The 15,200-nt window shown below is 35.7% G+C and overlaps 1 protein-coding gene across 2 annotated transcripts; it reads left to right on the forward strand.

Moving 5' to 3' along the window:
• The first annotated feature begins 439 nt into the window (after positions 1-439).
• Positions 440-14,744, forward strand: LOC104238135 (biotin--protein ligase 2). 2 transcript variants are annotated; one of them, XM_070172169.1, is made up of 10 exons: positions 454-908; positions 1,133-1,194; positions 2,066-2,214; positions 2,940-2,990; positions 3,129-3,249; positions 3,615-3,770; positions 5,922-5,967; positions 9,056-9,128; positions 11,985-12,061; positions 14,283-14,744. In XM_070172169.1, the coding sequence occupies exons 1-10, from the start codon at positions 550-552 to the stop codon at positions 14,323-14,325; spliced, it is 1,137 nt and encodes a 378-aa protein (XP_070028270.1). In that variant the 5' UTR covers positions 454-549; the 3' UTR covers positions 14,326-14,744. The 2 variants fall into 2 exon arrangements, with proteins under 2 accessions (XP_009790720.1, XP_070028270.1); XM_009792418.2 differs by lacking the exon at positions 2,940-2,990 and having other exon boundaries at positions 440-908.
• Positions 14,745-15,200: the final 456 nt, after the last annotated feature.

A 15,200-nucleotide genomic window follows, 5' to 3' on the forward strand; every position in this document is an offset into this window, starting at 1 on the left:
AGTAGTTCTTGTAGGGCAAAAATCGCGTACTCACAATATATATAAAAATTAGTTTTACAATATTATTTATAAATATATGATTACTAATTAGTGTATATTCACAAAAAATATACATCTTAAATACCAAATATAATATCATTTATATTTATACAAATTTATAGGCATATATTTATTATATTAAGTTTTAATAATTACTTTATTAAATTTTTTATTTAACTGTGTAATTACACTTGTGCAACCAAACAGTAAACCTGTAATTACACTATAATTACACTATGACAAACAAACAGGTGGTCTGTATAATTATTTGTGAAATAATACCACTTTCATGTGTCCATGCTTACACTCTATTTATTATTGGTACAAAAAGTTAGTAATACCCAATAGAACACTGAAAATGATACTATTATAAAAGATTTCCACATCAATTAATCTTGATGGAAACACATTTCACATCACATGAATACAGCTACTCCAATACTCGTGAATGTTGGGAACAAGTTGAGTCTTGTTATATGCCTGTAGTACACTTGTACTTGTCTCCGTCTGATGATTTCTCAATTCAAAGGTAGTAGTATCTTTTTCCACTCTCTACAAAAATTTCCCAAAAACCTCAAAGCTTTCTCATCATCACACGTCCTCGGAAGAAAAATGGAATCACCCGCGGACACGCTTCTTTTACTCTCTGGGAAATCCGAGGAGGAGAATGACGCGGCAAAGGTACTCAAGAATAACAATACCCTTAAAACTGGTGAAGGAGTTGAGCTTGTTCTGCATTCCGAGGTGAAATTGGAAAACGACGACGCTTTTCGAATTGAAGAATACTTCAACTCCCTTTCGACTAGGCGTTTTGGGAGACTCCTCATTTACTCTCCCAGATTGTCCTCTACTCATGACGTTATTTCACAGTAAATTACCAGATTTCCATACTTAACTTATGTTTTACAAAATCCCTTGTACATATTTTTATGGTTGACATGTTATTTTTGACTCATGCTCTATATAACTTAAAACTCTTATAGTTACTTGTTTGTTATTGTGAAAAATCATTAATGACAAGTTAAGCCTGCTCGCTTATGGCTTATTGACACTAAATTTTGCTTCTGTTAATTTAATTATTTGTTTATGGCAGAAATAACTCTGACTTGCCACTTGGTACAGTGTGTGTTGCCGATGTTCAACTGAAAGGGAGAGGTACGTGGACTTTTTTGTTTCTTTGGAGATTATTGCATTTGTGCATTTTTAATTTTCTAAGGTCCAATTTTTTGTTTTGATTTGAGTTGTACACTTTCAAACGGGGGACGGTTTTGTTCCAGTAAATAACAGTTTTCGTCTGTGTTACAATCCAATTAAGTGCTAATTAGCACATGCTGAAGTGCAACAATAAGAATAAGAAATAATTATAGAACTGGACTGTTCTCTATGACATATAAAACAATCAACTTTCACAGGTAGGTTTTTCTTTATAATCGTGTTGTGCTAGCCAACTTGCACACACCTTGACCATTCCGCGAGGTACGTGCTATCTCACCAGCATAGCTACCAGATAACTCTGTCCAACCAAGGCTTGGACGGATGGGAAGAAATAACCTAATGTTCAAATCCTAAGACCTTGCGATTCTCAGCCTACTTCATTGACCACTTGGCCACAACCTTGGGTGCATCTTCCATAGCTATGTTAAGAAGGCTGAACACTGTATAAGGAGATTAGAGGTGGAGTTTGGCACCAAATGATAGGTTTCGTTCCCTCCACAAACTATGAAATATTGAGAACAGCTGTTTGGACCTTTAAAAAAGCGTAAATATGTGTAGTTTTGCGTGTGACCTTTTCCATTAACAATGAACAGAAGTTAGAGAAAGTCCTGTTCGTTATCGTTGTTTCAAAGTTAGGGTGTTATTTGTGCAATTGAAAAACATTAAGAAAAATGCATCACTGTCATAAACTAGGTATAAAAAATTGTAGTTGCTCTGTTTAATGTATTGGAGATTTTTTGCTCTTATCGTGTTTGCCCAAATTATTTATGTTTTACTTTGATTTACTTATGTGTTTATTTTACATCTGAAGGCCGTTCGAGTAATGTGTGGGAATCACCAAAGGGTTGCCTTCTGTTTTCTTTTTCAATACAAATGGAGGACGGTAGAGTGGTGCCACATATACAGTACGTTGTCTGTCTTGCCATGACAGAGGCCATTAAAGCTGTCTGTTTGGAAAAGGTAAGTACTTATATTAGAAAGATGTTTACCGGGGCGACATCCTGAAATTGAAATTGGAACGGTAAAGTAATGTATGGGAAAAGTAAGAAGGAGATAAGTGTGATTTTATATCGACATTGCATAAACAATGAACTGAAGTTTTCTCACATGTCTTTGTAAGTTTTATATCCTCTATCTGGTTGTATCAATTGAAACATTATAGTTTTACACATATATTTTATATAGTTTTGCCATTTAGTCCGTGCACTGTGAAATTTAAGCAGTTATTGATGGATGGTCTGTGAAGAATTGTATACAGTCTTGTGGACTATTATTTGTTAGTGCTGATTGGTCTGCTAAAGAGGATATCATGTTTCCTAAAGAATGTTACTTGAGTTAGGAGATATTCAGGACTAGAGATGATTGTAAAAGGAAAATTTGGATAAATATCAGGGCCCTTTGAATTAGTCAATGTAGGATACACTTAAATCTAATTTCAGATAGACTCAGCTAATTCAACTGTCTATGATCTGGAGCATTGATGTAGTTTGTTGGTTCTTCTTGAGTTACAAGATTCTCTATCAGTCTTTTCTATTAATTACTTTATTTTCGTCTACAAATGCCTAAACGACAAATGGTTTATCTCTTCATGTATTTGTGCTGTATTCGTGAAAAGAGAGTGTTTCCTGAATTTTATGGTACTTGGCTAATAGAATGGTCCTAATTGCTCACTTATGCACATATAGGTAGTGTATTTGAACAATGCTAACTGGATGCAGATGGAAAAAAGAGGAGTGGTAGGACAGAATTTGTAGAAACTAGCTGTGTGCTGCATAGAAGCTAAGCGTTACATGTATTAGTTTATTTTACATAGAACGTCTGTTGATATGCTTACCTTTTTTCCTTGTTGTTCTTGGCTACATAATGTGCCACAGGGAACCCCAGAGCTTGATGTTCGAATAAAGTGGCCAAATGATCTGTATTTAGGTGGCGTTAAAGTGGGTGGCATTCTTAGCACATCGGTATATAGGTCGAAGAAGTTCTATGTTAGTGCTGGTAAACTGTCTCACTTGTCAACTTATACAAAAAAAAAAAAACGTTTCACTCATTCAATGATGTTCACTATATATTCTTCCTCATACCGGAAATGGATTTTTTCCTTCGATTTATAGAAGTTTGCATGCTAAGTACAAACTTGACGGGTTTTCAGATGTTGCAAACTTAATGAATTTGGTTAGTCAGCAATCTTTCTTACACTTGCAGTCTTTTTAACTTAGCTAACTTTCTTACACCCCCCCACCCCACCCCTCAGGATCATTCTAAGTAGACTGATGAATATATGTAATTATTTCTATCTCCTCTCAGTCTATCAATTTGGAGAAACTACATGGAGTGCTTGGGTATTGATACTTATTTCACAGGAGTTGGATTGAATGTCGGGAATGAGAAGCCTACTACATGCTTGAATGCTGTTTTAAAGAAAGTGAATCCTCTCTCACGTGAATTGAAGAGAGAAGATGTTATTGCAGCCTTTTTCAATAAATTTGAGAACCTGTATGATGTTTTCTCAGAACAAGGTAAATTGCCATTATCTACTCATTCGAGCAACCATACTGTATACAATCTGATTTTCAATTGTTGAAATACAAAACTTCAGGGACTAGATTTCCCAAGCAAAGTCAAGTGGCACAATTGCAACTAACGAGAACCTTCAATGCGGCTAAATAGCAATTCACCTAGCTTCCTAAAACACTAAACTTCTCGAACTCAGAAACAGAGCTATCTTAAACATTCGAAAATCTTCAACATTTGCGAAAATCCTAAAACTCCAATGATAAAGGGAAAAGATCTCCAACCAGGCCTTTAACCTGTCCAGTCCTCTTTTGATCAACTCATTTAGAGATTATAATCATGTTTTACGTTTGAATTTTCATTTGTTCTTTAATTTCATGTTGCAATAAGACATTGTTGTCTGCCCTGCTATTGACACACACTTTGTATATAAGTGGAAGTGGGATAGAGGGGCAGGCCAACACTCCGAGTGTCGAACCTGTGGGCAAACTAGTGTTGGGTCAGATAGCTCATCAGGGGGTTTTCGGTTATCCAAAAAAATAATTAAAAAATGAAATTGCTGTTTGCTAACATCTAATTGAGTAATATCCAAATATGGTGGGTCGTCAAATTCTCTCTTCGTTTAATCTTATGTGAAGGTGTATGATTGGGCGTAGAGTTTAAGTAAGAAAGATAAGACTTTGGAACTTGTGATCTTAAACTAAGTTGCTCGGACACGGGGTGCGAATCTAGAGGTCAGATCCTTCAAGATGTAAATTCTAAGATTCGGGGATATGGATCCTAGTACAGATACGGGTGTGAGGATCCGGCTAAAAATAGTTCAAAAAAATAAAAATATCTCTAAATTATAGAAAAAATTGTGAAATACTTACGTATAGCTTGTAGAGTGTGGATTTTCATTTTTATTCTCAAGTTGTAGATAAATAAAGGTTTAATCTTCTAGATCAAGTATGCTATTTTCTTCAAATTTACCCTAGTTTTGGTTTTGATTTCGGGAATCAAATTGTATCTCGTCTCGAATTTTTCCGTCCGTCGTGGTCAAAGTATCCAAAATTATTTGACTAGATCCGGTACGGATCCCATACCCACACTTATACTAGTGTTGTGTCGACACGGGTGCGGCACCTAAACTCCCATGTCGGAGCAACTTAGATCTTAAACATGCCATGACTATTTTGTGGCTATAAAATCATGTGATTAAGGATAAAATGGTAAGTTTAAAGTTAAGTTGCTTCTAAATGTAGGAAGGTATCATTCTTTTCTGAACAAACTAAAAAGGAGAGAGTGTCACGTAAAATGGAACAAAGAAGTAATTGTTTGTGAGAAGATAACTCTTTCTCCTCCCTTGTCCCCTTGCTCTTTCTTTCTTGGTGGGCCGTGTTGATGTTACAAAATGAAATAAAGTTAGCGAACTTCCAATATGAATGTGGGGAGTCCTTGTCTCTACGAGCTGTTCATATATTGTCACAGTGCCAAAGATAAGCTGGTTCTTGTAGGAAGATTTCAATAATATTAAGCATAGTTGTGGTGATGGTGATGAGATTTTAATTTGCTAATTTTATTTAGAATTTGTCACAGAACTATATATATCAAACCATACTAGCCTCTCTTCTCCCTGTTCTCACTGTTAGTTCAGTGATAATATCAAAATTATCATATACTAGACTTTCTTTCCACTTGCCTCTGCCATTTTCTTAGCAGGTCTATTTTTGGCATATCCGTTTTCCCCCATTGAGATGTTATTTAGTTTCAGCAGATGAAGTGGAGGTTCATTAAAGAGAATAATCCTATATTTGTTTTTCATTTGGTTGGTTAATGTTGAGCTTGCTGTCAAGGGTATTAGTTAGTCATGGAAATTTGAGATCCTTCGAAATTGTTGTGAGGTGGTATTCCGAGGCGTTGTGTATTAGATGCTAGGAATTCATATCCTCAGTCTTGTGCTTTTTTATCAACTACATTCTTTGCTTTTTCTGATGGTCTTAGAACCGCTACCTGAAATCATGGAGTGTTTTTAGGTGAGAACGAGCTACTTGTTCTAGGGGGCTTCTGCATATATATGTTAACCCCCCCCCCCCCCCCAAACACACACACACACTCTTTCTGCATATGTTGGTACAATAATGAAAATAGTGATGCATTTTGCTGTGTGCATGCAGGATTTCAAGCTCTTGAAGGATTGTATTATAGGACTTGGTTACACAGGTAAGTACTTTTTAAAGTTACTGTAGATTCGAACATCTGTTATCCTCTGCTATTGCAATTTGAAACTCTTTACAAAGCAGAGAACTTTATGCTATGGGAATCCCGTAAAGTTGATCCTTTGCTTACTTCTATTACATGTGGGCATCTTCTTGTACTGGAATGTGCTTTTGATGGGAAAATAGGAGAAAGTCAAAATTCTTTTAGCATTGTTGGATAGTAGGACAAAGAATATTCCTAGATGAGCAACCTAAAGTTTTGTGATATAACAATTACAGTTTGTGCGATTCTTCTGACTATAAAAGAGACTCTTAAACAATGTTAAATGGACTTTGGGCTGGGTAGTTCACTTTCATTTCAAAACACGCTAAATATGTGCTAAATTCAATGTACATGTACTGGATAAATGGCCGATCCTAGGTAACAGGGTTCTTTGGTGATGGGGGAGGTTAGGGTAGATTCATACCTGAAGGATAGCCATGACGAAGCTGGATACACATGGAATACTAGGTCCAACAAAGGCAACCTTTCTCGTCCATCAGATGACAGAAAATGACAGTAGCTTCATCCTGAATAAGATGGACCAAAAGCTTGTGGGCCTATGAGGTGAATGTTCATCTAATCATCCTCCGAAAAATTGTAACTATGAAGAAAGAATCCTGTTCTGTGGAGCTAAAGTTGTAGCCTCAACAGTCAAAATGATCAAAGCTCTACTAGGAATTGGTTAAGAGAAATGGGGGAATAAGAAATCCTCATATTGTAACTTTGTAAGAAAGAATTGACATCAAAATAAGCTGAAGATAAAGATGGATCGCGATACTTGGGAGATCTCCAGATATTCTAGTTCTATCTACATATTCTTAAAATGGTCATATGGTATTTTCTATCCTGTCCCCTCAACTGGCCGTCATCTCTCTTATTTTTCCTCTCTTTTCTTTCTTCTGGTAATAGTGTTATCCTTCTTTTAATACTAGTCTCTCGGCACGTGCATTGCACGTGTATGTCAAGTCATATATTATATAATTTTTGTAATAATAGCAATATTATAAAAACAAAGATTTGAATAAATAAATATACATAACTAATAAAATATAGTTTTTATGAACAATCACATGCAAAACTGACCTTTTGGAAACTTTGTATATTTTATCGAATCTTATGCACCTCATTCTTCATCTTGATTCTAAAACAACTATTTTCACTCATACTCATCCCGCTAGGACTTCATATGTCTAAAATATGGGCATTTGCATCTATACCCGCTTTTTGGGTCACGTTTTAACTTGTGCCCGCTTTGCAAAAAAAAATTGCAAGCATACCCACTTTTTCGCGTAACTTCAGCATACGGGGCTGAAGTAGCAAAGACAATCACGCAAAATTTTTGTTTTGTAACTGGCGAATTAGCTGAAGTTTTGTTTTTGTAATTGGCGAAGTTTTTGTTTTGTAACTGGCGAATTTTTATTTTGTAACTGGAGAACTTCAGCTCTAGAAGTTCTTTGTTCACTTTGGTAATTTCCTTTTCAACTTTTGGCCTTAAGGACTCCAGCTCACGAACGACATCCAGTAATTTCTGAAATCATATCCCACTAATGATTAATTCAACATCCATGAGGCTGAAAATATGAACATGCAACTTTCATAAATTAGATATTAGAGACACTGCTTAATACCTTTTTGTAAGGTCTCTTTTCTGTATCACCTGAAGTAATGTAGTCTCGGTGGAAAGGTATAGTTCCTGATAAAATACTGGTAGCACGAACAGAAATATAAAAAAAAATTACTCATATATAGGTATTAATATGCCCTCAAGAAGTTATCAACATGGAAATATATGTTTACCCTACATATCTGTGAAGCAGAACGTAGAGATTTATGATATTGTTCTCCTGCCGATGATTGTTTGCCTGGAGGAAAATGAAGTAGAAGTTTAATCTCAAGAGGTTGAGGGCGGATATAACTTTGAGGAGGAGAAGAGGAGAAAGGGGGCTGAAGTTGTTTAAAAAGTGGGTACAAGTTAAAAGTTTAAAAGAAAAATGGGTATAAGTTAAATGGGGGCGACCAAATAGGGCGCCCCGTGCAATTTTTACCTAAAATATCAGATTAATACCCATTTAACATATCCACACCTAGTCTGAATGTACGGGGTGTTACATTAGACCAACATTCAAGCAAGGTTTAAATCTGATGTGAGTTCATTGTAAACAAAATCTTGCACATTAAGTAAGTTACTCTAAGCATTGTCTAGTACTCCATATGAATGATGGTTGACTTGAATGGAGAGACTCATCCCTTTGTAAATTCGAGTAACTACATATATCCATAGTGCACATTTTTAATTAATTATTTAGGAGTTGTTTGTAGGTGTTAGGTTTTGTTTTAAAAGTTTTTAGCAACAACAAAAAAAGGTTTTCTTTTAAGAGTTGTGACTATTGATGTGAAGAATTCAAAGTGTTAAAACTTAGAAACAGGTTTCTTCTGAATAGGCGCCTGATGGAAAGTTGCGTTTCCTTGTAGGCTTTAGTTTTTTTATTTATATTAAAAAAAACTATTTATAGGTTAATTAAAGGATACTTTGGTAATTTAACTTTTGTCTCAAGGGCTTCCCACTTTTAATATAGTATAGATTAAAATGAAGTTCACATATCCAAAGAAAAAGGTATAGAGGAAATTGAATGGAGCTCATATCCTATACCAGTATACTGATTCATTAGCAGAAATTAAGAGTAGGAAAGTTTACCACTGACCAAGCCCAAAGGTACCCTGTTTGTGTTTGATTACATGCTACACACCTACACTTGAAATGTCTGTGTCGTTTCTTCCTTATTCAGATGTAGAACACTTTACTTGTGTGATCATGAAACCAACTTTGGTGGACAAAACATGTAAACTTTTTTGGATACCCACATGGTTCATTTTGTTAATTTAGCTTCGTCTTCCTTTAGAATGCTTCTTTATTTTAAAATCTGGCCAACCCTTACACCTGTTAAGTTAATGTGAATTCTACTTCATTTTTTTACTGAATTCAAGTGTAACAAGATAATATCTCGTCAGTTATTAACTGATATTCTTCTGCTCGCCCACATAAATATAGTGGACAAAGGGTTATTGTGCAGGAGAGAAGTGGTGATCAGGACCAATTTGTTGAAACTGTAGTCACCATTCAGGTTGGTTTGAGTGGAATCTCTCAGTTACTTTTCCTAAGATAAAAACTTTTATTGGGCACCATTCAATTTTCAGTATTATGCCTTGTCTATTTCTTTTTATTTTTTAAGAATATGGTAACTATTTGAATCTGAGTTCAATTCTAGTACGGCTGCTTCTTCACAGCGATATATGTCATTTAAACTCCAACAGGTATATCTTCTAGTGTGCTTTGCAGATAACATATTAAGGTGCATGGAAAGGGGAATCCACCTGATAGTACTGTGCAGTTACATGTGGTGGTTTTTGGCGGAGCTTTTGGGTGTTTTAGCCTAGGCCTTATGTCAATGGCTTCCATTCAATCTTTCTCTTAGGATTATCTGAATGGAAGACTGAAATGGCCACTTAAGCACTTGAAACTGGTAAAGGATTCCTAACAACGGTTAACACAATGAGTTTCGTAAAATTGTTCAAAACTTGAATAAATGAATATACACATTAATCATCTTTTCTTAGTTCAATGGATAAAATGAACGAAAGATCAGCGGTCTGCCCAGAGAAAAGGACCTTTGGTCTAATTCAATTGGTGTATGCTAAATTCTTTCCTAACTAAATTAACAAAAAGCGACAAACGAGATTTGCTGAAGCTGTATGACTCAAGGATTGTATGAAAGCTTGTCAAAAACAATTATGACGATTTTCTTGTAAACTTACAAGATCTGTTATGTAGGTTTTATTGTTATAAATATAGTGACTAAAACTTAAATTTGTGACTAATTCATGATCGCATAGAATTCTCGTCTTTATTAATGCATTTGATAAGTCCTTAATTTTCTTTAAAAGCTAGACTCGCTTTAAGGTAACAACTAAAACCATCGTAAGGTTCTCTTTACTAGTTCCATTATTTTAATAAGCTTACAATTAGGATGCTGAGAAACACATGTGAAGACAAACTTCTTTTGCAAAATTGTACCAACCAATTAAACGTCAAGGAAATGTGTGAAAATAATGTTTATTCATTATAAAGCTCAATAATTATAAATCTGAGATCTGAAAAAGTTAATTGCATAAAGTTGAACATGTTCAGAGGGAATGAGCTGTCCTTGCAATGAATCTGAAGCTGGTACAATAAGCAGATATGCCTAGTGCTTTTAATCCAAACTAAGATTGAATTTCATCTTGGAACCTTTTGTGGTTCAGCCGCAACCATTAGAATTTTTCCTTTTTTCTCTAACTTTATATTAACATTTTTATTATATTATATTATTTTAGTTGCGCTAAAGTGCATTATCGCCCCCTCATTTTTCAAACGAGCAGTTCGATCCTCATTCTTTTTAGTTTGTTCCAAAAAAGAATGGCAGCTTTCTATATGTGAAAATGATTTAACTTTAGACTTTCAATTTTCAAATTTACCCTTAATGACATGCTTTTATAACCACAGAGATGTCATGGTATGTTTAATTGTTTATGACCACAAGTTTCAAAAGTATTTCTTTCTTTCTTAAACTCCGTGACCAATCAAACGGTTCTACATGAATAGACATGGAGGGAGTAATTAGAAAGGAAATTTGCCATAAAAGCGCCTAAGTGCAGCTAATAGCCCCTTTGAATTGGTTCTAGCAAAACACTTGAAGGAGGTTATGGGACAATCAAGCCTTCTTGTAACTGTGACTTTGCTGGGTTCCTTTCCTGTTGCTTGAATGTTTGTCCTGTTCCCTTCTTCACCTGCCTTCTAAAAATGATTAAAAAGGAAACTGAACTATACCTTTTGAATCAAGTTAGTAATTCAGTTGGAAAGTCAATTTAATCAAGCAGCTTCATGAACATTCAGGCATTTAAAGTTGATGTGATAATATTCGACAGTTTCACCTAAAGGGTGAGTTTTGTATATGTATAAGCTACCTAGAAACTCCCATATGTCTTTAGTCAACTTTTTATTTCTTCTTTCAGTGATACGATACTATTACCAAAAAAGGAAATAAAATAAGCTTCTTTATTGATACGTCAAAGTTTTTGGGAGACTTTGGGGAATGCCGGTGAGAATGGAGTGTGGAACGGCGTGAGGAGGGGTTCGGCGAGGGTGCTAGCAAGTTGCTTTTCCACAATGGCATGCTTTTATGCTAAGGGGAAAGAGAAGGTTTTGGGTGTGAAGGGGTCCTATAGAAATTAAATATTCATGTTTTTCTTATTTCTAATGATTTTACTAAATCCTGATATGTCTCCAATTGTCTGTGTTTATTGCTGAATAGCACTAAAAGTTTCTTTTTTTTTTTGAGGGGGGCTTCATGTTGGGAGTTTAAATGTGGACTTTGCTCCTAAGACACTAAGAAAGAGTGTATGCTTAGGAAAATTTAAGGAGTTGTGCAATTTACAAGTTATCTAATATATTTTCCCCTTTAGTTCTCAATTTGATTTTGTTACCCGATACATTATTCATGGGTTAAACTGGATTCAACGTCCTAGGTTAGAGAGAAGTATAAGAAACTGTACTGTTAGCCAAGATGAATTTGGATGAAAGATTTCTGAATAGATATAAAGCATCTCATACAAGAGAGGTTATGAATAGCTGCCACTTATTCTTGTGAAGAGGGTAGGAAACCTGTAGAGCTCTATGTTTACTATTAAATCGTTGATTCTTATACTTCCCTTCCATAATGGGATGTGCATCACTCTTTACTTTATGCTTGTGATAATGTTGATCATTATTCTTCGTATTGTCACTCAGCCGAAGCATGCACCCTCGTCAATTATATGAAGTGTGCACACTTTGAAGTTTTGATTGGTGACCACATATTTTCATACTTTATCTTAGGTGTCCTTGCTCTAGTAAACTGCTTTGTCCGTGTAATTATTACATAAACAGATCATTCTACTTTCAGGGTTTGACATCCTCAGGGTACTTATTAGGAATCACAGATGATGGTCAAATGTGTGAGCTACACCCAGATGGCAACAGGTTTGTCTTGAGCTAAACATGTTAACGTTTGCCTATCATATCTTTTCAACTCGTTTTGCAGAAAATTTCTCAACCGACTGTGGACAAAGAAAAAAATGTTGATATGGACCAATTTTAGTGTTCCTTTGCCAATACTTAATTATTGGGTGGATATCAACCTGATTTGCTAGTGCTTCTTTTAAGGCCTCATTTGTTTGTTTTTTTAACGATTTAACCGTTTAATGGGTTTGAATAGATCTGGATCATTCAGATCTTCAACAGTGTCTTAATATTATTAAAAGGTTCATCAAAAGAAATTGCAAAGAGGTTTTTCACCACCACTCTGTCCACAACCACCACTAGCCACCAGCCACCACTACACAATGACCATCAACCAGCACCACCACGACTGCCAGCTACCACCATCAATCAGCACCACCAACCACCTCCATCACAATCACCACCACAATTGCCAATCACCACCACCACCACCGCTACCACCACTACCACCAACCACCACTGCCATACCTACCACACCAATCACCTCTACCATCACAACTATCACCATCGCCAACCACCATTGCCGTAGCTACTAGTACCTACCAGTACCCGCCACTACCATCAACCATCAACCATCAACCATCACCGCTACCACTACCACCTCCACCATCACAAGTGGCACCACTGCCAATCACCTCCATTACTGACCACCCCTACCTTCCACCACCACCGGCGACTACCATCAACCACCTCCACCATCACAACCATTCCATCGCACAACGCACCAACATTACCACTGCCAACATCACGCTACTGCTTCTATCGTACGCCAACCACCGCCACTAGCCACTACTGCCAAATTCCACCAGCCGCCCACCACCAACTATTGCCTTACAACCTACTAATTTATGGATACAATATTTTAATTCTTTTATTTGAACTTTATATTTTAAATTTTTTAATAAAAATAAATTATAAACATTCGAATGTTGAGGGAAAAAATGTTTCTTAGTTATGTATTCACATTCAAACATCTTAATCTTTGAAAAAAGGGCCCCTAAATGTGCTTGTGTCTGCATGTAGACTACCCTCATCTTATGTTTGTGAATCTTGATAATCACAGTCAATATTTTGGTAGTCCTGTTTATTTCTAAGAAACTACTGTCTTAGCTTCTTTTTTACTTCTAAGACACTGATAATGGTAATCTTCTTCAGTAGAGGATCGCACAGAACAAAGGCTGGACTGGGATTGTAGGTGTGGGTAGAAAGAGATGGATGCTTCTGTAATTTTATTTTCATGAAATTAACAAGTGCTCTTTTCAATTGTTAGATTTAGGTCGTGCAATTTTACCACGCTGCAATAATTGTGAAGTAATGGAACATGATGTCTAGATATACTCTTTTTTAGGCAGTTAACTAAGGTCGATAGTGGTTAACAAGCCTGCAACTGTTGTTTTGGGTAGCAAACTGTCCCAACTCCAACTTAAAAGAGGGAATAGTGGAATTCTGTTTCAAACCTATTAGTAGTAAAATATGTTTGCTGGAAACCAGTGATTCCTACCTAACTTAAAGTTGGTATGATGTCAGAAATTGATGGTATACTCTACTTATTCAAACCAAATATGGCTTTAATTCCATGTAGAGAGATCAGAATATTCATGAAAGATTATACTTTTGAAAAATTTAATGCATAGATCTTAGCCCCTCTAATGAATATTTTGTCACTTCATGCTAAAGATGAATGTGCATTCATTTCAACAAGGTGCAAAATTATTTTGCGTTATTAGGATATTTTAGAAGGGGAGCCTTCGTGTAACTGGTAAAGTTGCTGTCATGTGATCAAGGGGTCACGGGTTCGAGCCGTGGAAACAGCCGCTTGCTGAAATACAGGGTAAGGTTGCGTACAATAGACCTTTGTGGTCCAGCCCTTTCCCCGACACCGCGCATAGCGTGAGCTTAGTGTACCGGGCTGCTCTTTTGGTTTTGTTTTAGGATATTTAAATTTGCAGGTGACCAAATGGGAAAAAGGATGAGCTGTTCTTCCATTACATTTATTTCTGAAGCAAATGGTTTTACTGGGAGTTCATGGCTTCTGATAAGGAACTATCATTGGCTGCTGTGTTTGGTTCTAATTTGTCTAGGTTATATTTGGCAGTCACGAGCTGTTAGTTTTCTGATAAAACTTAGCATGTATGCGTGGACCATTAGTGGTAATTAACATTGTTTTATTCATTGGATGCAGTTTTGACTTCTTCAAAGGGCTTATCAAAAGAAAAATGAGCTGAAGGAAAGCACAGTATGATTTCTGCCTGCATATGGTGACTTTTTTTAAAAAAAGCACTATTTTAAAACCAAACACTAAGAAAGAAAAGTCTTTCGGTTTCTGTTCAATTTTCGGGGCAGTTGCTTTTTCCTCTGAAGAATCTAGAATTACTTATTACTTCAATGATTTATTTTGTTCAAATAGTCTAAAAAAATTGAGGAGGAATAATTCTTTGTTAGAGCAGCTCCTTAGCCCTGCTGTAGACTTATTAGCATGAGGACTTTGAGGTGCAAATACACAGAGAAATAGGGACAGAGGAGTTTAAACAATAATTACAAGTTATAGCTGTAATTCTTCAAAAGGATGATGCTATGATGGAACACCAACAACAGCATTTGCTTCTTCTGTTGGTAATAAATAAATAGCAAATGCTATGTCTTAGCAGCGGTTAGCCATCAAATTAAAGTCCGCCGGAAGAGTATTTTATGAAGGATGAAATTCTGTTAGAACAACAACAACAATTTCTGACCACCTTTTGTTAGTAATAAGTAGCAAATACTACTATCTTACTAGGGGTTAGCGTCCGTCGGAAGAGTACTGAGCCAATTCAGGAAAAGAATTTACTGCTACTTTTTCCAACGTTAGAAAATATTCGTTAGAAATTAAATAAATAAAATTATTTATTATTTAGCTATTTTTTGACAACGGACTGTACTCAGAAATAGTTTGATATATAAATTATTTATATATCACTTGCTGAATTTTACGTGAAAACTAAATGTCTTTAACGTGGGTTTAATTTCAATGAATTGTTTGAGTAGCCATTTATTCTTTTGGTTGTTGTCATTCTTTACCCACGCTAGATGTATCCTCTAAGAAGGAAAATTAACTGTAGCT

This window comes from Nicotiana sylvestris, chromosome 4 (assembly GCF_000393655.2).
Source record: "Nicotiana sylvestris chromosome 4, ASM39365v2, whole genome shotgun sequence".
Lineage (NCBI taxonomy): Eukaryota > Viridiplantae > Streptophyta > Magnoliopsida > Solanales > Solanaceae > Nicotiana > Nicotiana sylvestris.

Coding starts and splice junctions, on each gene's coding strand:
- LOC104238135 (XM_070172169.1), top strand. CDS start 550: ATGATTTCTCAATTCAAAGGTAGTAGTATCTTTTTCCACTCTCTACAA. Junction 2,991..3,128: donor AGATGGAAAAAAGAGGAGTG/GTAGGACAGAAT, acceptor AATGTGCCACAG/GGAACCCCAGAGCTTGATGT. Junction 9,129..11,984: donor AAACTGTAGTCACCATTCAG/GTTGGTTTGAGT, acceptor TTCTACTTTCAG/GGTTTGACATCCTCAGGGTA.